The sequence below is a fragment of the Dermacentor albipictus genome, chromosome 1, assembly GCF_038994185.2.
Source record: "Dermacentor albipictus isolate Rhodes 1998 colony chromosome 1, USDA_Dalb.pri_finalv2, whole genome shotgun sequence".
NCBI lineage: Eukaryota > Metazoa > Arthropoda > Arachnida > Ixodida > Ixodidae > Dermacentor > Dermacentor albipictus.
The window spans coordinates 241,170,245-241,192,394 of record NC_091821.1 but is presented as its reverse complement, the minus strand read 5'-3'; the positions used below and the strand labels follow the sequence as shown (position 1 = coordinate 241,192,394).

At 45.3% G+C, this 22,150-nt stretch overlaps 2 protein-coding genes across 5 annotated transcripts in view; one reads left to right on the top strand and one right to left on the bottom strand.

The window, feature by feature from the left end:
- The window catches only part of LOC135901585 (uncharacterized), a 99,511-nt gene that overhangs the window by 66,424 nt on the left and 10,937 nt on the right, over positions 1–22,150 (bottom strand). Inside the window, exon 1 of one of the 4 annotated variants that reach the window (XM_070531126.1) lies at positions 12,687–12,795. The exons of 1 other annotated variant lie outside the window; for it this stretch is intronic. Coding sequence is in view for 2 of the 3 variants with exons in the window: in XM_065431406.1 (XP_065287478.1) it covers positions 6,422–6,443 (22 nt within the window). In the remaining variant the exon portion in view is untranslated. Of the gene's footprint in view, positions 1–6,421; positions 6,544–7,249; positions 7,379–12,686; positions 12,796–22,150 lie in introns of those variants that run through there. 2 more of the 4 variants (XM_065431407.1, XM_065431406.1) reach the window with 2 other exon arrangements.
- The window catches only part of LOC135901589 (uncharacterized), a 62,666-nt gene continuing 48,034 nt past the window's right edge, over positions 7,519–22,150 (top strand). The window contains exon 1 of the transcript XR_010564192.1: positions 7,519–7,647. The gene's annotated coding sequence lies outside the window, so the exon portion shown is untranslated. The remainder of the gene's footprint in view (positions 7,648–22,150) is intronic.

The window sequence follows — 22,150 nt, the reverse complement described above, 5'->3', positions numbered from 1 at the left end:
CATGGACGTGGCATTCTCTGCTACTTGCAGTTTGTGTGAGTTTCGCGAGACAGCAAAACCAGCGCAGCACTACGCGATAACGAAACTACAGAAACACGAAAGTGCAGGTGGCGCAGAGTGGAGAAAACGAAAGCTTTCGACCGCCCGTGTCGTTGTCAATGGTAACGTTAATTAGTTTTTTTTTTTAAATCAGACAGAACTGAACAAGTAGCATTTTCCTTCGTATCATAATGCAATACAACTATCTTTTCATTACGAGTCACTGAGTACTAGTGGCATAACTATAAAGAGGAGTGCCTTCGTAATCGGTTAGACTTGAATGTTCCGCCGGAGTCTCTAATCGTCTCCTGCATTTACCTCAATTTCTCCATTGCTTAAGGTCTGTTCGCTATAATATTGACGCCTTAGGCGTTCTCGAGCCCTAATCTATAACTTTAGCTAGACTTAATATTTGCCTTTAGTGTCCCTTTAAGCTGGAGAGTCAGCTGCACTGCACGATCGACTTCCGAGTTCACCACCAGTTCGTCATGAGACAGCAGACATCGAGCTTCAAAAAGGATTGCCGTCCTCTGGACAGCGTTTTATGAAGTCCAGTAACTGTTGCTGTAAGTGAGGGGACCACAACGAAGCTGTCCACGTTTCTGAAGAATGCTCGATTGTTGCCTAATCCAGGGAGAAGTGAACAAGAGGGAAACGCGGCCTGCTTAATTTTGCCAGCGACGAGAAAGCCGGACTCAATCGCATCCTCCTGGGGAAAAGTCAGAGAGGTAAAGACATGCTAATGGGAAAGAAGAGTTCATAAATACGTCCACGTTGGCCCAACCCGCAGTATTACGTTTACCGCACCTATAAAGCGTCAAATAAAACAACCTTCTCCATCATGAGTGATGTAAAAACAAGAAACAATACACTTCTTAAACCCTCAGCATCGCCTCTTTAAATCAGCTTTCCCTGTCACTGGCTGTAACAGGCAACGTCAGTGTTGATCGAATAAAAGAGAACGACAAGTTATACTCTATCGAAAGAGAATTTATTTAACAAGAACATTTGATTACGTTTTGGGAATTAGTTAACAAGTAATTCGGCTTTCGTGGTACATTCGTGATGGTCATGCAAAACAATGTACAATTTTCAACATAATAAGTAGCTAATAATCACTTATTGTACCTTCTCCTTGGTTAACATACTCAAAAAATTATCATGTGTATTTCTGTTCTCAAAACATTCCAGCTTTTCAGATTCTAGATTCCTTGTTTGTGGAAGCCAAACCCAACGCTGGGTCCGAAATGCTCAAATTTTAGCCGTAAGAACAGTGCTTCATAAATGTACATGGGACGTAAGTTGCAACAAGCTTCATTTATTAGAAAACGTTGCTTTTTAAATTGCTGAACTGTTGCGGTGATTTGTTTCAATAGCCTCTTGTTTATTATAAGCATGCCTGTTGTTTTGAATTACGTAGTTAAGCATTTGAACGAGAATTTGGTGCGTAGTGTAATTTAGTTTTTCTTTTTTTCTCTCTCTCTTTCTCTTTTTTTCAGTCGCTGTGTAAGAACTTTTTGAAAAAGTGGTTTCGAACACTCCTGCAGAGAATTGGTATTCACATACGGGAAGCGCAATGCGCTTTGTCCGACGCTCTGCATTTCTCCAGACGAAATACGCCAATCCGACCAGAAATAGACCAATTCGACCAATCTTAATATATTTGCAAACACCGTGGCTGTGGGCTTGCGACAACAAAGCTTACCTCATCTAGTCATTCTCGTTGATTATGATTGTTCCTTCAATTGTCGCCCTAGTATTTTGGCTAACGTCTCACGATGCACAGTGGCCAAACATGCCGATGTAAAAACAGGCCCGCAATGTTTGGCGAAAGCGAAGTTCTATTACTCCTGCCCGTATTTACCACGTAGCATCTAGAGAGAGAGAGAGAGAGAGAGAACCCTTTAATGAAAGGCAGAGATTTTAGCCGGCGTATAGACATCGCTGACATGCTAATCTACGTGGGGAAGGGAATAGGTGAGAGAAATAGGGAAGGAGAGAGGCGGAAAAAAAGAAAGAATGAGTTAAAAAGAACGAGTAGTTCATGCGTACAGAAAGGCATAATGTCATTTGGTATTCCGTTTCCGTGTGCGACGGAATATCCCTGATGCGCGTTCGCTTAGATGGCTTGATCTGTTCAGTCTGTTCAGTTGCCGCATTTTTTTTTAAATACATACTGGCCCGTACTGGTTCAACATCTATGTTGACCGAGCATTGTATGTAGAAGTGCCTGTGGCGATGTGCGTTTTGCTGTGAGTGCGAGCGCACGTGTGTAGATTCTCGTTTTACAAGCACGTAACAATCAAACGAAAACAATGCCAGCTGACATTAAGCTCTGGGCTGACTTGGCGGTGCAGTTATTTAAAACAAACAAAAATGGCAGAAGTACATCGTAGGACGCACTATTCTAGTTATAGTTATCGCGGGCTTGGCAACTTTTCGCTCACAGAGGAACGAAAAGAAACCTAGCCCTGATTAAGATTAACGTGCAGGGGGGAGAGAGAGAGAGAGAGAGGCTAACCAGTTGATAGCTTCCGATTTGCTGCCATTCACTGGGGTCGGGAAAATAGATTAGAAACAGGATACAAATAAAGAGAGAGGGATAAAATTCCCCAATAGTATCCCACGTAGTCCATTGGTACATGGCGCCGAATTCGTTTGTTTCTTTGTTTGTTCGTTTGTTTGTTTGTTTGTTTGTTTGTTTGTTTGTTTGTTTGTTTGTTTGTTTGTTTGTTTGTTTGTTTGTTGACAAAACGTTTATTGACAAAACAACGCTCAAGAGCGGTTTGTCTTGGTGCCAAGGCAAAAGGCGGCACTAAAAGCCACATGACTAGGCCTTTGACACCAGGCAGCATGCGCAGTAGACAACATGAGCGCAACATACTTCAAAACACACTGCAAAATATCCAACACATACAAATTAAAATGCACGTACAGAGTATCAAACACGATAAAGTAATATAAGGAAGAATGACAGAATTAGTCGTCAGCACATTCATCATCGACATGACACCTAACTATTAAGGCCAATGGACTAAACTTGGACTGAAGAGAACAAAGCAAATGTACACCAAAATTATAACTGTTGGAGGAAATACATTTTAGTTAGTTTTCTGAAAGCAAGCAAAGAGGAAGAACTTTTCTTTGTATCTAAAAACAGTGGACAACAATTCAGAAAGTTCGGAAGTTGCCATTTTAATAATTGCATACCGTATATAGTTCTCGTTTTAATCTTTATGAAGCTCTTTTCTGAGAAAATATGGTGTCTCCGTATTTGTATTTGTATGAAAGAACAGCTCGCGATTTGATTTTAATTCGCGAAAAATCAATTCCAACAAACGCTCTTTATACAACATTTATATATGAAGTATCCGGTTCTCGGCGAAGTATGGGGATGTATGATCACGACTAGATATATTTTGAATGAATCGTATACTTTTCTTCTACATTATGTGTAGTCGTTCCAAATTATACTTTGATGTAACCCCGCAAACTAGTAGACAATATCGTATACGGGAATGTACTGCACTAAAATGAAGTTGCCGTTTTAATCTTATTGGCAACAACTTCCGCAATCTATTTAGCATTCCAATTGATTTAGCAATGATACCTTTTCATAAAATTCACGTGACTTGTCCATCGAAGATTTTCATGAAATAGTACCCCTAAAAACTTGTATTCCGAAGTCTGCTCTAATGGACATGATTTAAACGTTATAGATCTATCAAGGTGAACTGGTTTATTAACGGATGAGAAGACAATGTATTTGGTTTTCCTAACATTCAATAAGAGTTTATTTGCATCTAACTAGCAGGAGAAATTTTGAAGCAATAAATTAACAGTACGAGTGAGAGACAAAAGATTATTAGATGTGAAAAAAACATTTGTATCATCTTCGTAGAGGACAATGTCAGTGGTCAGGGGATATTGACAATATCGTTTATATACAGCAAGAATATTGTTGGTCCTAATATAGATGTAACCCGCTTGCTTAATAGTATACAGAAACCCGCTGTTGAACCCCGCTTGCTTAATAGTATAACAAAAACTGTGAAGGTCAGGTCCCAGGACATGTGAGTAGCGTTCCGTTCATACGTTTTCAAGGCTACGTCCGTTGACTGTAACGTTTGTGGGAAGACGTCACGGTACTTGAGAATGCGCGCCGAATTATCCGAAAGCAGCGATTTCATTTACCTCCCACTGCACGAACTCAAGAGTGCACCCGTGGTGCGTACCAAAATCGCCTCCGTAATGCTCCGAAAACAGCGACGAAATCATGGCCCACCCTCTTCACGACCATTCACATGCAGCTACGCGACAACAGACCCTACTGAAAATGACAACGTGGTAGCAACCGGTACAGACCTGCCATATACGGCATAGCAAAGCCCCACCAAATTATCTCTGCCCCCTTTCAAAAAAAGAAATAATAATAATAATAATAATAATAATAATAATAATAATAATAATAATAATAATAATAATAATAATAATAATAATAATAATAATATGACTGCTCGCACAAAGCAGTTCGACGTTCCAACACACTGCTTTTTTTTGTTTTTTTAGGGGGGGGATGTATGAACTTCAGTTCAGTTCATTTGTTTGTTCTCCATTACACTGAGATATCAGGGGAAGTACTATGTTTCCCCAAGGTTACCCACCACTGACACGCGTCAAAACAGCTGAAATGTATAAGAGAGGCATATTTGGCGCACACTTAGTTCTAACTATGCCATTATTGGGCATCCGGTGATAAAAGACCGGATGCTCAATAATAGAGTTAGCGGCGCAAGATAACATCTTTCGCGATAATGAACGTGACCTTTCGTTTGTTTTTGCTGTTTCTTTTGGCTGCTCTGTTCATTTTTTCTGATATTGTCGTAAGAATTAAAGCCCTCCCTTATGTAATTGCCTCCGGGCCTTTAAGGTGAAAATAAACAAAACGACATGAAACAAGTGGCGGCATGGGCCGATATACTTACGTTCACCCCCCCGGCGGGAGATGCGCCGGCTCCTTGTCGTTGTAGCTACTTTAGCGAGTTAAACAACCCTCTATCACAATACGGGGCAACTGCTTGAGAATTTACTTGATTTTACCTTGAACAGCCGCGACTTGCGCTGCTGCCGACGTCGTATAATAAAGCGTTCGTTCATCGATTGCGGCTTGCTACCGTGGAAACAGTATAGAGCGAGGCACGCGCTCCATTTAAATAAGGGAACAAGTCGCTGCAACTTTTGCGTGTAAGAGGTGAGGCGTGCAGACAGGACACAAGAGTAGAGAAGTGGACAACACGAACGCCGTGCTGTTACTATTACGGTGCTCACATCGTTTCCATTACGCCGCCACATATTTGCGCTGGCGATTTAAAACAAGCCTGGCACTGCGACGGTGAGTTAGAACGTCGCCTCTGGAACAATAATCTGCATCGCCGAACGTTCGAAGGAAATTTATTTATAGTTAAAGTTAGGCGCAAGGACATTTCTGAGCGTGCTTATTTGTCATTACTCTACTGTAGGCATAAATTTTATTGACAGCTTTTTTAAGCGTTCTGTAACCTGTTGTTATCATGTCCCATGCACACACGCACGTACATACATACATACATACATACATACATACATACATACATACATACATACATACATACATACATACATACATACATACATACATACATACATACATACATACATACATACATACATACATACATACATACATACATACATACATACATACATACATACATACATACATACATACATACATACATACATACATACATACATACATACATACATACATACATACATACATACATACATACATACATACATACATACATACATACGCACTTTCTACCCACTAATTTGCAAATGACTTCTCTCGCGACATATCCGGCGTTAAACGCAAACGCTACTTAGAAAATGCAGTGCTGCGTGCATATTTTCTAATATTTTGTTGTTGTTGTTTCTTACGCAGAGAAAAGCAGCGAGCACTGCTCCGAAAGCACTTTTGCTTCAGAAAGGGATCCCAGCAAAACAGACGCGTTTACATTGAAAAACGACGCGTCAAAAGCTTCAACACCCCCTCTCCACCCCGGTAATCGGATCAGCTACACATAAAACACGCGCACAGCTTGCACACCAACATATAAAAGAAATAGAAGTCAGGGGTACACGGAAGAGGCGTATTTCACGAGTTTTCGACGCCGCACAATCTTCAACGGACAACGCCGTGCGCGAAAAGAAAGAAGGTAAATGCTGTGATTTTGAATTTGCATGGCGGTCGTTGGCTGTAAAGTATGATCGCGTGATTGACGCTGTTGCCAACACCCGCGAGCCCCGTATGCCAGATCAGGAGAAAGCGAGTACGTACGTGAATGGGCGACGTCGATCATCGCGGCGCGCAGTTTGAGGCGACGCACCTCGCTCTGAGCAGCGCCGGCGCGACGCGGCTCCTTTTCTCACAATGCATGACTAATAGCTCGCGCTGGGCGCCCGCTGCTGGCTTGCACGTTCGGTGGCTCGCCTTTGCCGCACAACGCGCGATAAAAGAGTTCCGCACATAGCTGAAAAAAAAAGAAAGCTGGGGAAAAAAAATAACGAAAGGGAAAACATTGCGCAGCGACGACTGCGGATCCTTGACATGCTGGAGCCGAAAACGGAAATGGGGGAGCGCTGATTTCCGACTCAGACACGCTGCCCCTTTTACTGCACCTGTCGCGTCCCGCGCGTGGAGCGACTGTCTTGAGACTAAACACTGTTATGTCGGAAAGAAAGCTTGTGCAGAAAAGCAGACGTTTTTTTTTGTTTGTTTGTTTTTGTTGATACAGTGTTTAGTATCAAAGAGAACCGACTAGCCCAACTTTTCACTCTTGCAATGCCTCTCCAAAGTCCTCCTTGTTTTGACTTCATCTGGAACGTGAGGGTTTTAGTATATCTAAAGCCCTATCTGTATTACCCCTTCTAGCACTGACAAGCCGCCGTCCCTTATCCCGTACCCGTCGCGTTTGCAGCATGGACCGCCGAACGCGGAAGTGCAGATGGGAAAACACTGCCTCCACCGGCGCGGAGACAACAATGCTCTCGCCTGCGTGCATCCGTTTCCAGCGCGAGGAGGGGCAAGGGGGTGATAACACCATGCACGGACTCCAATCTACCGAAACCTTGCGGCAGGGAGCAGAACGAGTAGAAAGAAACTCACCGAACATGTGAAGCGTTCAAAATGCCGAAGAAATGCAGGGGGGGGGGGGGAAGAAAAAGCAAAAGGCAAGTGACGGCTGGATGACGCGGTGCAGGTGTAAGCGCCTGCCCCTTGCGCGACGCTTCACACGGGCGGCGGTGACATCACGTTCGGTTCGGCCAGAGAGGGGGGGGGCCGTCGTGCGGCACTAGAAACAGAAACCTCTCGCGGCGCGCACGCCCGTCCACGAAGTCCGCGCGCTCGCGAACGGGCAACGCGCGCACGAGTGCTCCGCCGACACCGCCCACTTGTTTGGGCCCCCCAAGGACTCCCGTCTGCGCCACACGGCCCCGGCGCGCGCTCTCCGAAGCCCCCATCAGAACAAGGCCGGCCTTATCGGCGACGCCTTCACTGTTCTCGTATGTATTTCACGCAAGGGTGCTTTATATTCGGTCGACGCCGGGCCATATATTTCCGCGACGCGAGTGGACAACGTGTTGCGTCCTCCGCCAGCTGCCGAGAAGAAAGCAAGAAAGCGAGCGTTTGAGGCCTGCGCGACTTCCCTTGCTCGCGAGGCGAAAGGGGTCTCGCGTCTTTAGCGCATCTCCCCCCGAACGAGACTGCCACCGGCGGTGATCGGTGGAACCGATGCCCTGACTCATGACCGTTGACTCCAGGCAGCGCCCTGAGCGAGTTGCTTGGCGTGTTTTATTTTATTTTATTTTATTGCCAGCCCTGATAGGGCTGAAAGAGAGGGCAGAGTTTGACGACCTGAAGGAGTCGCGGTTCCAAAGGGGTGCGCGACTGAGCTGCCTGCCCGGTGCGCCGAGACTTAGCAGCGTTGTCTTTTTCTTCTTTCTCTCATCTCCGTTCAACAAATACCGCGTAGGATTCGAGATGTTGGGAAGAAACAAATTGGCATAGAGTGGTGTGCGTAATAACTGATCCAGTCTCACTAGAATATAGTGTGCTGCCAAAATAACAACCCTGTATTTGGGGGCATCGCACGGGTTCGCCAGAGTTGGAATATAAGTGCCTGCACGCGGACACGCGGAAAAGTCGCGGGGAGAGAGAGAGAAATAACATTTATTAGTACCAAAGGAACTAAACGCAGCGCATGCAATGTGAGGCTGCGACAAAACAGATAAACCGTTGTTCCTCGAAAATGCTGTCCTACAAACAACATGCGGTGACCGCATACGTAAAACACGACTGTTTTAATTAATCTGATAACTTAAGTGAAACGACGTTAATCCGTTTTTCCGTGTTCAGTTAATTTTGCGACGAATGTTCATTGACTGCTGCCCTGGAAACTTTCAGCAGCTTGCCACGTGATTTGTTTATTGTAACAATTACTAGCATAGTTTAGTCTGACGATGTCACTAACTAATAGCTTTACAAGACTCACCCAGAGTAATATAAAATTAAACCTAACCTTGACCAACCGAATTGCTCGTCAAGGTGCTGTGAATTACGTTTTGAACGTCGACAGCAAACACGGACGGAAGAAGCAGTACCGAAACATTTCCTTCAGTGAAATATGTCAGCAAACGAACATTTCTAACAACAATCCTGCTGCTTACACGACACAAGACAAAACGCAAGATAGAAACAATAGAAGATGAACCAGATGAAGAATGTGAAAACAACGACTTATTAGGATGTCAAAAAAAATTGTTTTTACTCAAGTATGTTTATTGAAGTTTTCAGCTTTCACGGCGCTTTGTTGCCAAATGCTTCATTTTCTCACACCACCTCTCTAAAGAAAGAAAAAAAAGAGCGGAAAGAAAGAAAGAAAGAAAGAAAGAAAGAAAGAAAGAAAGAAAGAAAGAAAGAAAGAAAGAAAGAAAGAAAGAAAGAAAGAAAGAAAGAAAGAAAGAAAGAAAGAAAGATCGGCCAATAGCCTTCCCGTGTAGTTCAGTCACATACAGTGCTAAGTTTTACACACCTAGTTAACCATTTGCCAAAAGTTTCTGAAGCACAGACACTTGCTTCAATTGTAGTTCCACAATATCGACCACGGTCTATGACGGCCATTACATTCTTGTTCAGAGCAACTCTCAGATGACTATCAATAAAACCATACGTCTGACGCAATGTGTACCTCTTGCCACTGCATGTCTGGAGTCTATACAAAAACGTTTGTAACTGCTGCGAACGCACTTTCTTCTCCCTGTTTGTTAAGTTACACGAACGTGGGGTCACCAAAAAGCCAACTACCTCGGTCAACAGTAATAAATATAGGCCTCTAAGAAATGTAAGAAATATCAGGAAAACAAAGGGGCAAAAGAAAAAGAACCAAAAGAAGAAAAAGAAGTACGCATATCGCAACGCACACGTTGGTATCCATGCGAAGCGAAGCTTTAGTGAGGCGGTTAATTACATGCTTTACAACTACCGGCATCACTCCGCTACCAACCTTACAGGAACATGCCCAGCTCAACACAATTGCAGAGCTAATTTTGCAACGTGAAAGAGCACGTGAAATAAAAAAGCAACTTATTCCGGCTGTCGCTGCGTTGCATGCTCATTTTTAACGCGGCTCTCGGATTGACAATCAGCCCTATCCAATGCCTCCCTGGTAATTCACCAGCATCACAACTAATAAGCCAACGAAGTTACGACTCAGCGATACAACAGGTATTATTGACGAACACAATATCGTCAATGCGTCATGCGCTAACACCTGCAAAGTCTATACGGGTGCTGCCATTCTCCAAGACGACGGAAGGACATCATTCCTGAGTACTACGCATAATTTCATCAGCGCCCACCAGCGCTATTTATCTACGGAAGCTAGCGCTCTAGTAATGGAACTTCAAGCCATCCACGACGCTGTGCAAGATGCGACATCTAAGCTGCCTGCCATCAAGCAACTAGATATCTTCACTGATTATTTAGCGGCTATTCAGGAACTCAAGAAGGTTGATAAGGCGATGGAAATCTGCGAGACAATACACACTATGAATAGTAAAACAGCTACTTGCGTCAAGGTACACTGGATTCAAGGCCATTCAGCGAACCCTCACAACACTGCTGGTGACCAGCAGGCCCACTGCCCTCCTAATCCTGATCTTCCGCCTATTCCCCTCCCACCTCAACCCTTACTGATTCCGGTGAACTGATAATATCCAGCGACTTAACTCGTTCCGAGTCCGTAAAATTTGCTCCGGCAGGACACACGCGCTCTTATCCCACCCTGTGTCTGCTCCCTCCCCCTTCACCTTACTAGGGCGGAGGAAGTGCTTAGGAGGCTTCGGGCCGGGGTGGCCCTTACACCGGCTGTTATCTCAAGGTGGAACTGGTCGTATTTACCACTGGGTGCTACGTGTCCATACTACTCCGTTCATGTGATGGAAGCAGATGCATACCACCTAATATGGACGTGTACTGGTTTAAAATCGGAACGCTCGCGTCTCTTACTGCAAGCCGGCCTCCGCTACAGTGTGACAACCAGCTATGACCGCTGGATACATGACAACAGATTCCACAAAACACTGCTTCAATTCATACAAAACACAGGCCTCACAGCACACATATAATACACATATACGCATCAAGAATTATGCCCTAAGGGCAAGTCTTTATCGCAATAAAAGAAAAAAAAGCTACCGGCATAGGATTACACCTTATTCAACGTGAAATATCATGCAATGTTTACGTTAATCTGCACCAAAGATCACAACTTTAATCTCATGCAATTTTTACGTTTATGCACTGCACTGTTCAAGGTTATGCCGAAATGCAAACAACAAATTAGGCGGACGCGCAGTGCAAGAGGTCACGAGAACGAAGGCGATGTATGATGCTTGTCGGGGAAGAATGGCGGTGACTGGTGTGTGCACAGATAACTACGACACATATCTAAAGCTACGTTTAAGGATTTTGTACCTGTTATGTGACATCACCCGGAGATCGAGCTATAGGTGGCAGCACCGCCGTCGCATTGGTGTGGATAGGTGGTCGGCGGCATGTATTGAAATGTAAGCGGGGGCGCTTCACTGTCTGGCGATTTCAGCCGATTGTTTGCTGAGAAAATGTGCTGATTCCGGTGAACTGATAATATCCAGCGACATAGTTTTGCTCGATGCGCGCAAAACGTTCCGACTCTGCACGAAAGAAGCGCCATTGTCATTCAAAGGGGGACTGGCACTCAGCCACAGTCTGCTTCGGCACTTCATTGGTGTATTTGGCCGTGTTCCGCTTGCGTTCTGCCGGATCAGATGGCATTCCTGTTGCGAAATTCAACTAATGCAGCATTTGCTGCTATTCTTGCACTGGTTCTAAAGAAGCAAGAAAGACTGTTAATGTGTTCACTGTTAATGTGCCCTCTACTTCATCGCTGGTACGCACTTGTACGCATTGCATTTTTTTTTTCAAGTCAAGATCGTTTAAAATAAATTCAGTGAACAAGCTGTAAGTGACAGTGCGTTAGTATGATCGTCGTGTTGCTTCACACGCCGTTATTTCTTATCGCAGTAACAATAAGAAAATCCCATTCAAGCACGAAGCTGTATTGACATGATTACGCGTGCACAACTGTGACGTGAAACATTTCAAATTACTTTAAGGGCCAAGGTATTATGTTGTTTCTTTTTTAAGCAAATAATGGCCGCTACCTTCCGTCAAACTAAGGACGTCACACTGAAGCACGTATATTTAGAGCCACCTGCAAATCAATGTTCTAACGTCCCGTATGAAGTGACGGCCACGTCACACATTATCTTCATTTCATATATAGTCAACTCAGACTTACTTTTTGTAACAGCGAATCAAAGCACTGAGGCGCCTCAATTCATCCACGAGACAAAATTATTTATTTGTATGGGATCATAACCACATAATAAAATGAGACTTTAGGCACGGATAAGTCTAATCGCGTAACCATTTAGCGACAATCATGCACTTATACGCAGATGAAGTGTATACAGTATATGGTAGGAGTGCTTAAGAAAGTAATTTTTGCTGCTGCTGAGTGAGTCTCACGCTGTTTCATGTTTCGTCGTATCACAAAGATTGCGTCTCGCTAGGACCACTTCATTCGTTTAGAACGACGCAAGGCGCTTTTCCTGATGGGCTTGAAACACAATGCGGCAACAAAATTGAAATGATGGTGGCTGACGCAGAACCTTACGATCACATATCGCGTGCTCGGCACAGCGCGAATACTAAAGTGCAAGGGCAGATTCATCTGTACGTCGTCCACACATGCATACAGGCATTTACTAGTGCATTACCACCACGGAAAAAAAACTGTCTTAGAGAACATGCACGCTGGACGCGCACATGTAAACACGCAGTGGCTGCAGACCGACGTCTCCACGGTCCACGCGTAGTCACACTGCACATTGCCAGTCTCGAATGAAAGGCTTCTAACCTTACACATAGCGCGTGTTACAAGCACACCAGTATAGTCAGATTAATGCACGAGTACTGCTCACGTGTCTGTAAGGCTCACCAGTAGTCGTTGATCATCCGTAAATTCCGCTAGACGCACGGGCATTCGTTGGGCACTCGCTGGGCATTCGCTGTGCATTCGCTATGCATTCGCTATACAACCTATAAATTCGCTCTTCTTTTTCTGCGCTCAGAGCGCACGCAGTACTTCGGTTAGGAGCTCGTCTGCCTCGTTCGACGTATTGATACCCAGATTTTCACCGTGAATTCCTGTTGAAGACATTGACACGTGCTTTCGTCGAACATTCACAGCTGCCGATGGCGGCTGCTCAATCGAAACGAGCACCAGTAGCATTTATGCGGCTGCTGTTCATGCATTCAGATCATCATCTCCCAGCAAGCTCCGCCTGCTGCAACCGCAGCACCAGCTGCTAAAGCCATGGGAGGGCTCAATCCTGGTTCAGAGCATCGAAGAGATTTTCTTTTGTTGTTAGTGCTATTGCTTAAACGTCGGCGTCTCCAGCGGAGCGATGCTTTACGTACGCGATGTACATGGAAGCTCATTAAATAGCAGTCGTTTAAACAAGGTTCTTCACTGCACTCGGAAACAGCCATTTCTGGACATATTGTATTCGATCTAAAAAAAATAATTACTAAATTTTTATTTTGTGTTTAAATGAGGAATTTCGAGACCGTCGTCGAAAAGATTCAACGAAATTGTTTGTCCCATGCTCCCTCTCGCACATTTTTTTTTTTTTTTCTCGCCGCGGTGATTCGGTGACCATGCTTTTCTGATACTGAGGTCGTGGGCTTGATTCCCGGCCACCTCAACCACATTGCGTAGGGAAATAGAATGCAAAAGTACCCGTATAGCTCTGTGCACATTGAAGGACTCGAGGTAGTCAGAGGTAATACGGAGTCATCCGCTCCGGCATCTCTCATAGCCCGACAGCAGCGCTTTGCGACGTGAATCACTATGAAGGCATCAATAAATTCGATGGATTTGTCGTATTCTTTTTTTTTCGTTAAGTCGGTGTAGTAGCGCCGCCTTCAGTCGCGGTGTCGCTGGCAAAGCCTACGACGGCCACGCGAGAAAATAGTGCCAAAGGCTGAACGTGCTCTCGTGAGCAACCAGACTCGACGACACCAGCACGCCGGGACGCCTTGTCTCGATAAAATGCAGGGACGAAGTCCTCATTGTTTACCTATGAAATCCCTGCAGTTGGGCGTCATGAGCTTCGACAGGGCTACCTTAACGAAAGTGAAGAACGTAAAAAAATCACCATGCACAGTAATTGAATAATTATTCAGCTTTATTGTGCTAAGTTCTTTAAGCAGGCCTTCGTTTCCATCTTCGTGTTCTCTCTTGTACACGTCTAGGTCAGTTGAGTTTCTGACTGGAATAGAAACTCGATCAAATCCACAAGTGCCTCTATTACAAAGCACGATGCAATTAGCCGCTGTCGCCCGATTAATCTCGACTCACTTTACGCTCGAAACCGAAAAGAGGCGGATGAAAGCGCAACCTCCAGGGTCCAAATGAAAGGCCTGTCGCTGGCATATCTCTTCGAGCCTCGCAACAATCGCTATCTGGTCGTGATCGTCCTTACTCGACAACCGTGCCTGCATCGCCCGACGCGGCGTGTAGCGCACGTGGGCAAACGCAATGTCAATTACATGGCTGCGCAGAAACCTTGCGAGTGTTTCAACGGCGGCAGACTGCGACGCTTCTGGCGACACGAGGCTGTAGTAACGCGACACTGCAGCGCGTGTCATCGTTCTGTGCCTTGATACTTATCTGTATACATGGCCCGCCCGCTCTTAAGAGGAAGCTTTAGCTCGGGTGCTCCTATCTAAACACATGTAAAAGGAGAATTCGTTTTTCTCGGCAACCACAGCACCACATTTGACGAGGTTTGTTGCATTTAAAAGAGAAACATAAAATCTGGTGACTGTTGGTTTCGGATTTTCGAATTAGGTCGTCAATTTTTTATTAAAAATTGGCAAAAATCGAACATTTTCAAAAAACGCAACTATCAAGTTTACAACTCTGTAACTCAACAACGAAAAATTATAATACGATTCTATGGATTGGATCTAATGGCACATCTAAAGCGGACAAAATTGATATCTTACAGATGAAATATTTTTAAAAAAATATTAATATGGAAATACAGCTTTTGCAGAACCCTTGTAAACAACGTAACAAATTCACATAAGATATAAAATGACATATCGAAGTTGTCCGTTTTGAATGATGTAATGGTCATCGCCGCGATGGACAGCCTGGTCCTCAGTCGCTCCCCAGGTCCTCGAAGGTGTTCTCCCAGGTGTTTCTCCCGGCTCTCCTGCATCGCGTTAGGTCTGGTGTGGTGTCCCTATGGGGGCCCGCACCCACTCTGGTGTGTGAGGCTGGCTCGTTGAGAAGGGTTAGGCCGGCCTTTTCTATGAGGTCGGCCAGATCTTTTCCCTTCTTGGACGAGTGTCCATATGCCCACTGCGTGTGTGGAGCGTTGAAGTCCCCTCCGATGACGAGCCTGTTGTCGCCCGCGATGGTCATCATTTCGTTAATTAAATCTTCGAAATTGTGTGTTAGGCCCCTTTTTTGACGGGCTGCTGTAGACGTTCAGGACGAAAGTGCTGCTCTCCTTCTTGTTGCGTGGCACGGCTTCTACGAGGACGTGGCTAACGCCCGTAATTTTTCTCATAATTCGTGGGATCGCGACCAGTCCTTTTTTGACTAATGTGGTCGCGACTATGTCCCTCCCCGTCCCTTTTGTGCGTTGTTTGTGGGTGGCGTACCCGGTAATTTTGGCGTGTTCGAATGTTTCCTGGAGAATAATTACGTCGGGCTTTTTTTCTTTTTGCGGTCATTTTAATGTGTTGTGCCATCGTTGCTTTTCTTTTCTCTCTTTTTTTTTTTTTACCCGCTGTGGTTGCTCAGTGAATATGGTGTTGGGCTGCTGAGCACGAGTTCGCGGTATCGAATCCCGGCCACGCGGCTGCCGCATTTCGATGGGGGCGAAATGCAGTAACACCCGTGCACTTAGATTTAGATGCACGTTAAAGAACCCCAGGTGGTCAAAATTTCCGGAGTCCTCCACTACGGCGTGCCTCATAATTAGAAAGTGGTTTTGGCACGTAAAACCCCGTGATTTTTTTAATCGTTGCTTTTTTGTTTGAGAAGCTACGCCAGATGACGAGACGCGAAAACGTTTTTTGAGATAACCCCTGCACCGATATTAATGAAATTTGTTGTACTTGCGAGGGAAAGTTAAATTCTAGTGACTGTTGGAAGCGGAATTTCGATTTATGGCCTGAATTTTGTTACAAAAATTTTCAAAAATTCGAAAGTTTGAAAAAAAAATAGACGCACGAAGTTTCAAAATTCATAGCTCTGCATCAAGAATAGATATCGCGGTTCTGTAAACGGCATCCATTAGATCACTGAAAGCGGACAAATTCGATATGTCATTTTACATCTTACGTGAATTTGTTACATTGTTCACAAGGGATCTGCAAAAGCTGTATTTCCATGTTATTAATTTTTTTGAGATTCATGTGTAACATATCAATTTTGTCCGCTTTAGATGTACTATTAGATGCATTTCAGAGAATTGTATTATAATTTTTTGTTGATGAGTTAGCGAGTTGTAAACTTCATAGTTTCATTTTTGGAAAATTTTAGATTGTCGCCATTTTTCAATAAAAAAAATCACAACCTAAGTCGAGAATTCGGAACCAAAAGTTTTTCTTTTAAATGCAACAAACCTCGTCAAATTCGGTGCAGTGGTTGCCGAGAAAAACGAATTCTCCTTTTACATGTATTTAGATAGGAGCACCCGAGCTAAAGCTTCCTCTTAAGGGGAATGCCATCAAAGTCGAGCGCTCACGGCAGCTTATGCTTGAAATTAAGGACTCCAGGTTATATTCTTTCATCAATACATATCTGCGTCAGACTTCGTATGCACCATTTTATTACCCTAAATGAGGAACTATTCAAGTAGTATGCAGGGTCGGACATCAATGAAGTGTTTCCTCTAATAGTTATTTCCTTTTTTTTCTTTTTTTTTCTTTTTTTACGAGGACTCGTGAATTTACCCCCGCGTTGGTTGCCAGTTCGAAATTACGATGATCAATATAAATGAACCAGTTAAATAGTTTATGGGCGCAACTCATCGAATTATCTGGCTAATTAGAACCATAGTTAAGGTGACTGCTTCAAAAGGACCCGTGTGTTTCGCGTTCCCAATCTATGTATAACCACCTTCGCGGAATCCCCAGCTTAAACATTTTGCGCGTGCTCTTCTCGGGACATACTTGGCCCGCGAAGAGTAATTATCAATTAGCGTAATTATTGAGCACGCCTTTCTTTTATATTTGTTGAACGTTCAGCATCCGTCTGAATTGAAAAGCTGCCCTTGGGCGGAGCGATTGCAGCATGCTCGCGAGGCTATAGGTCCGCCTGCAATAGCAAACCAACACCTCTTCCCATCCCTCCTTGACACAGGTTCGCGCAATCCAGCCTTGCAGGCAGTCCAACCCCTCAGTGATATCGCTGAGGATGGGATAAGAGTAATAGAGAGATATATGTACTTCTGGTTCTGTGAAGAGGCCAGTCTTTTTAAGGCCATTTTGCTTCAATGCTTGCTGCTACAATCGTCGGTCATGCCAAGGAAGGCCACTCGTCTTCTATCGGCCCGGAGCCCTTTCGAGTGTCCCACTTAACTCCCCCGAAGAAACACCTGGGTCGCGCACCAAGTACGGGCTTAGTAAAAGGTAACGAATGTGTTCACCATCGCTGACGTACAATACCGCATCTATGCGGTACGTATTTATTAAGGCTAAAGTCTTCGACCTTGAGCGAAAACGCGCCGACGACACGAAAGGTACAAAAACGTTACGAGCCCTCGACGTTGTTTCACCCGCCGTGGTTGCTCAGTGGCTATGGTGTTAGGCTGCTGAGCACGAGGTCGCGGGATCGAATCCCGGCCACGGCGGCCGCATTTCGATGGGGGCGAAATGCGACAACACCCGTGTGCTTAGATTTAGGTGCACGTTAAAGAACCCCAGGTGGTCGAAATTTCCGGAGTCCTCCACTACGGCGTGCCTCATAATCAGAAAGTGGGTTTGGCACGTAAAACCCCATAATTTAATTTTTTTTAACGAGCCCTCGACGGTAAGTGGGATTCGAACCAACGACCTCTGGTATTAAGGCTACATACTCTCGACCTTTGGTGGGAGTCGAACCCATGACCTTTGCTGTTAATGGAGGCGAAATTAATTGAGAGAGTTAAGGTCCTCGAATCCACGACTTGTAGGAGTCGAACGCACAACCTTAATTAACTTCGAATTAAGGCACCGTTAATTGAGATAGAGTTAAGCAATCGAACCCTCGGTCTTTGGTGGGAGTCGAACCCTAGATCTCCGGCAGGAGTCCAATCCACCACCATTGGTGGTAATTAAGGCGAAGGTAATTAAGGCACAGTTACTTGAGATAGAGTTAAAGCACTCGTACCCTCGGCCTATGGTGGGAGTCGAACCCACCACCTTTGGTGATAATTAAGGCGAAGCTAATTGATGCACATGCAATTAAGATAGTGCTAATTAAGGCTCTCGTACCCACGACTTTTGGTGGGAGTCGAACCGATGATCTTTGGTGTTAAGGAAAGTAAAGTTAATGAAGGCACAGTTAATTGAGATAGAACTAGGTTACTCGAATCCTCGGCCTTTCGTGGGAATCGACCCAGCATCGTTTGTGGTAATTAAAAGGAAGCTGAAACGGTTTTCAAATTCCATGAATTGCTGGGGTTGGGAAGAACAGACCTATTAATTTACGGTTCTAAATTTTTTTCTTCGTTTTGTTAATATAAGGGGCGGAAATTCCTTTCTAAATCCCCCCGCGGAAACGCCCCCGTCGCTTCCCGAAGTGCCGGGTGAGGAGGTAGCCGGAGGAGAGAGTGACGTCATTCCCGGGGAGCATGCCGGCGGTCCGGCCAGTCCGGCGTGCTTACATGTGCTGGCGTGTTTCTTTCCGTCTTGCGCTTTACTAAACGACGCTACGAGAGACCTGCCGCCGTGACGTTTGCTCTCTTTTGCAATTTTCGTGAACTGTGCTTCCTTTCTGTGCTGCGTGAGTGCCTACAGCCAAGGGCGCCCAACATGTCCTCGTTCTGCGCAGCATTCGGCTGTGCGAACACAGGCGGGCAAGACGATGTGGTGTTTCACATGTCCCCGAAGGACAAGAAGCTAGCAGCGCAGTGGGTCCGTGCGGTGAGGAGAGAATTTAGTGCCGACGAAATCAACTGTGCTGTGCTCGGACCACTTCCGCGACAGTGATTATCATCGGAGCTTGACGACGATGCGGGCAATCGGTATTCCAATTCAGGTGTTCCGGTGCCCACATTGATGCACTCGAGAAATGCGAATATTTGCAGCCATGAACGTCTGGTAACACAGTTTTAGCGTAGCCGGATAGCCTTATGACCAATGCGGAAACGCGTTGTTGTTAGCGTTGCTAGGCTTACCTAGCGACATTCGACGTACGGTTGCAGTTACCGTAAAGTTACCGTGTTTATTACACGGCGGTGCTAAAACTGCCTAATATCTGTATGTCAACACTAGCATGCAGCGCACATACCAATTCTTGATCGAACCACAATCGCAAACTTGTCGAATCATAGTCTGAATATTGTACATATAATCCCCTTGGCCATCTCGATCTGGATGTGTATGATAAGCAACTTCCATGACTCTACCTCGCAGCACTGTATGTACGCGCTTTGAAACGCGGTACTTATGTTCGCGATCGTGTATCAACACGCAAAAAAACACCGAAATTTAGACAAGCAGCGGAAAGGTGCTTGACATCGCGGAAATGTACCCGTGCTTACAATCTAATGAGAAGTTAGTCATTCGACATTCTTCCAGCAGCAAGTTCCAAGTGACACTTTAGCGCGTTTTTTCTCTTGTCATTGCAACGTGCAGCTACATGAAAAAACATACGTATCAGCTAATATTTCCAATGCGCGAGAAGCTGCACACATCGTTCTCGCTCTTGGCACACTTAACATCGCAGTTGCCGCCATCGTTTTCTGTATCTGCTGTCGGTTCGAACATGTAAGGCGACAATACAAGCTGTCTGAGACAGCGAGAACGTTCCATAATGCTTAGAACTCATCTGTGAAGCCAGACTAGAACAGCGTGCTACGCTCTAAAACGGCGGCGCCGACCGGTGAGCCCCGTGGATGACGTCACAGCGCTCCCGACCAATCACTGACAACAGCGGCGTTCACGCGATGCCCTCAGGCGCTGGTGCGCGTTTTCTTGCAAAAAACAGTCGCTTGCGTTTGTTTCCGCCCTTTTTAAACTAGATATTCGTGTTCAATGGACTAAAAACTGTAGAATGCCGCAGGGAACTCATTTTTTTTTCGAAAAGTGTTTCAGTTTCTTTTTAAAGGGACACTAAAGGTTACCAGAAAGTCAAGTCAAAGTGATAAAGCAATGCTCTAGAGCGTCTAAGGCGTCAATATTATCGCGAACAGAGCTTTAGTAACCGAGAGAGAGAGAGAGAGACAACTTTATTTATCCCATCTTAAAGGGAAAGGAAGTGCGGGAAGAAGGCGAGGGAGGTTATCCTACTCGCGGTAGGCCTCCTCTACCACCTCAGCCCACCTCAGGATAGCTTCCTGAAGTTCGGGGTTGTAGCTGCGCATGGCAGCCTCCCACAGCTCCCTACTACTTAAAACTCTACAAAGGTTAGGGGGAGGGGAGTGGTTCTTGCATTGCCACATAATGTGGTCAAGGTCCGCTCTGCTAGCAGGACAAAACTTGCAGGCTGAAGTAGGGTATATTCCCGGGTGAATTTTGTGACGTAAGGCAGGAGATAGAAAAGTGCGAGTCTGTAGTTTACGCCATAGTACCTCGTGTATGCGTGACGACCGAATCATTAAAGGAGGGAGGGTTAGGCGACCTAGACGGTAATGCCCGCAAATGTCGTGGTACGTAAGTAATCTGTCTTTGGAAGTGAATACTAGAGGGAGATTATTGGCGTCTGAACCGTCCCCTGCCTGTGCTCGGTTCGTGAAAGCTCGAGCACTTAGGTGGGCCGCTTCATTGCCGATTAGGCCTGCGTGAGCAGGTGTCCAGATTAAACTCAGAAGTTGGGCTGGCGGATTGTGAGATAGAATGGCCAGGGCTGTCCTGCAAACCCTACCCGCTCCAAAGTTGTGTATGGCAGTTTTGGAGTCACTTACTATGACAGACAGAGTAATTGGGTATTGTTGCAGCGAGTGCCACCGCCGCCTCCTCTGCCTCCTCCGAGGAAGAGGCTATAATGGATGCTCCCGTCGCAATACTGCCAGTGGAGTCAACGACTGATATGGCAAATTTATGTCCACATGGATACTCTGCGGCATCGACATAGAGCACGGCTTTGTAGTTAAATAACTTTTTCTGCAGGGCTTTAGCTCGTTGTTGCCTTCTATGCTCGTGATGAACAGGGTGCATATTCTTAGGTAGAGGAGGGATATGAAAGTGCTCATGTATCGAGTGGGGAATATTGAATTTCTCATTGGTCATGGGTGCTGGGGCAATACTTAGGGAGTTTAGGATGTGCCTACCAGTGTGGGTGTTCGATAAGCGCTGGTATTGAGCGGTCAGGTGGGCTTCTGCGAGCTCACTAAAGGTATTGAAGGTACCTGTAGCCAAAAGTCTCTCAGTAGAAGCTCTACTTGGCACTCCAAGGGCAAATTTGTAGAGTCTGCGCATCAGTGAGTTAACTTTATCTTCCTCGGCCCTAGTTAAGTGGAGATAGGGTAGGGAGAATGTGATTTTACTGACAGAAAACGCCTGTACCAGTCTTAGCAATTCTGCCTCGCGGAGACCTCCGTGCTTATTGCACACCCTTCCTATTAGCCGTGTGGTATGACCTACGCTGGCAGTAACCGTTTGAAGTGTATACGTATTGAGTCTGTTAGATTGAATGTGCATGCCAAGTACACGGATTTTGTCTACTACGGGAACTTCCTTCCCGTTAATGTTAATCTGAATGTTCGGCGTAACACGTTTATTTGCGGATAGAATTAACAGCTCAGATTTGGTGGGCGAGCACTCGAGGTTCATGAACCCAGCTCTCGTAGCCACTGCGTCTGCAGCCTCTTGTAAGGTATCTTGAATGTAGCCATCCGAGCCACCCTTAATCCATAAGGTAATGTCGTCTGCATATAAAGAATATTGGAGATCCAGTATTTGTGCTAGCTTCCCAGCAATAGACCTCATAGCTAGGTTAAATAGAAACGGCGAGAGCACAGAACCCTGAGGAGTGCCAAAGCTACCTAGGGTGATTGGGGGCGAAGTTTGATCATTGAGACTCATGATAGCTGTGCGATTGGTAAGAATGTAGTCATGCATTTTTCTACCGCGGTTAATAACATTCAACTCACGTAAGATAGATCCATGATCTATGTTGTTGAATGCACCGCGAAGGTCGAGTCCTAAGATGGCTTGTGTGTCTTTACTAAACGT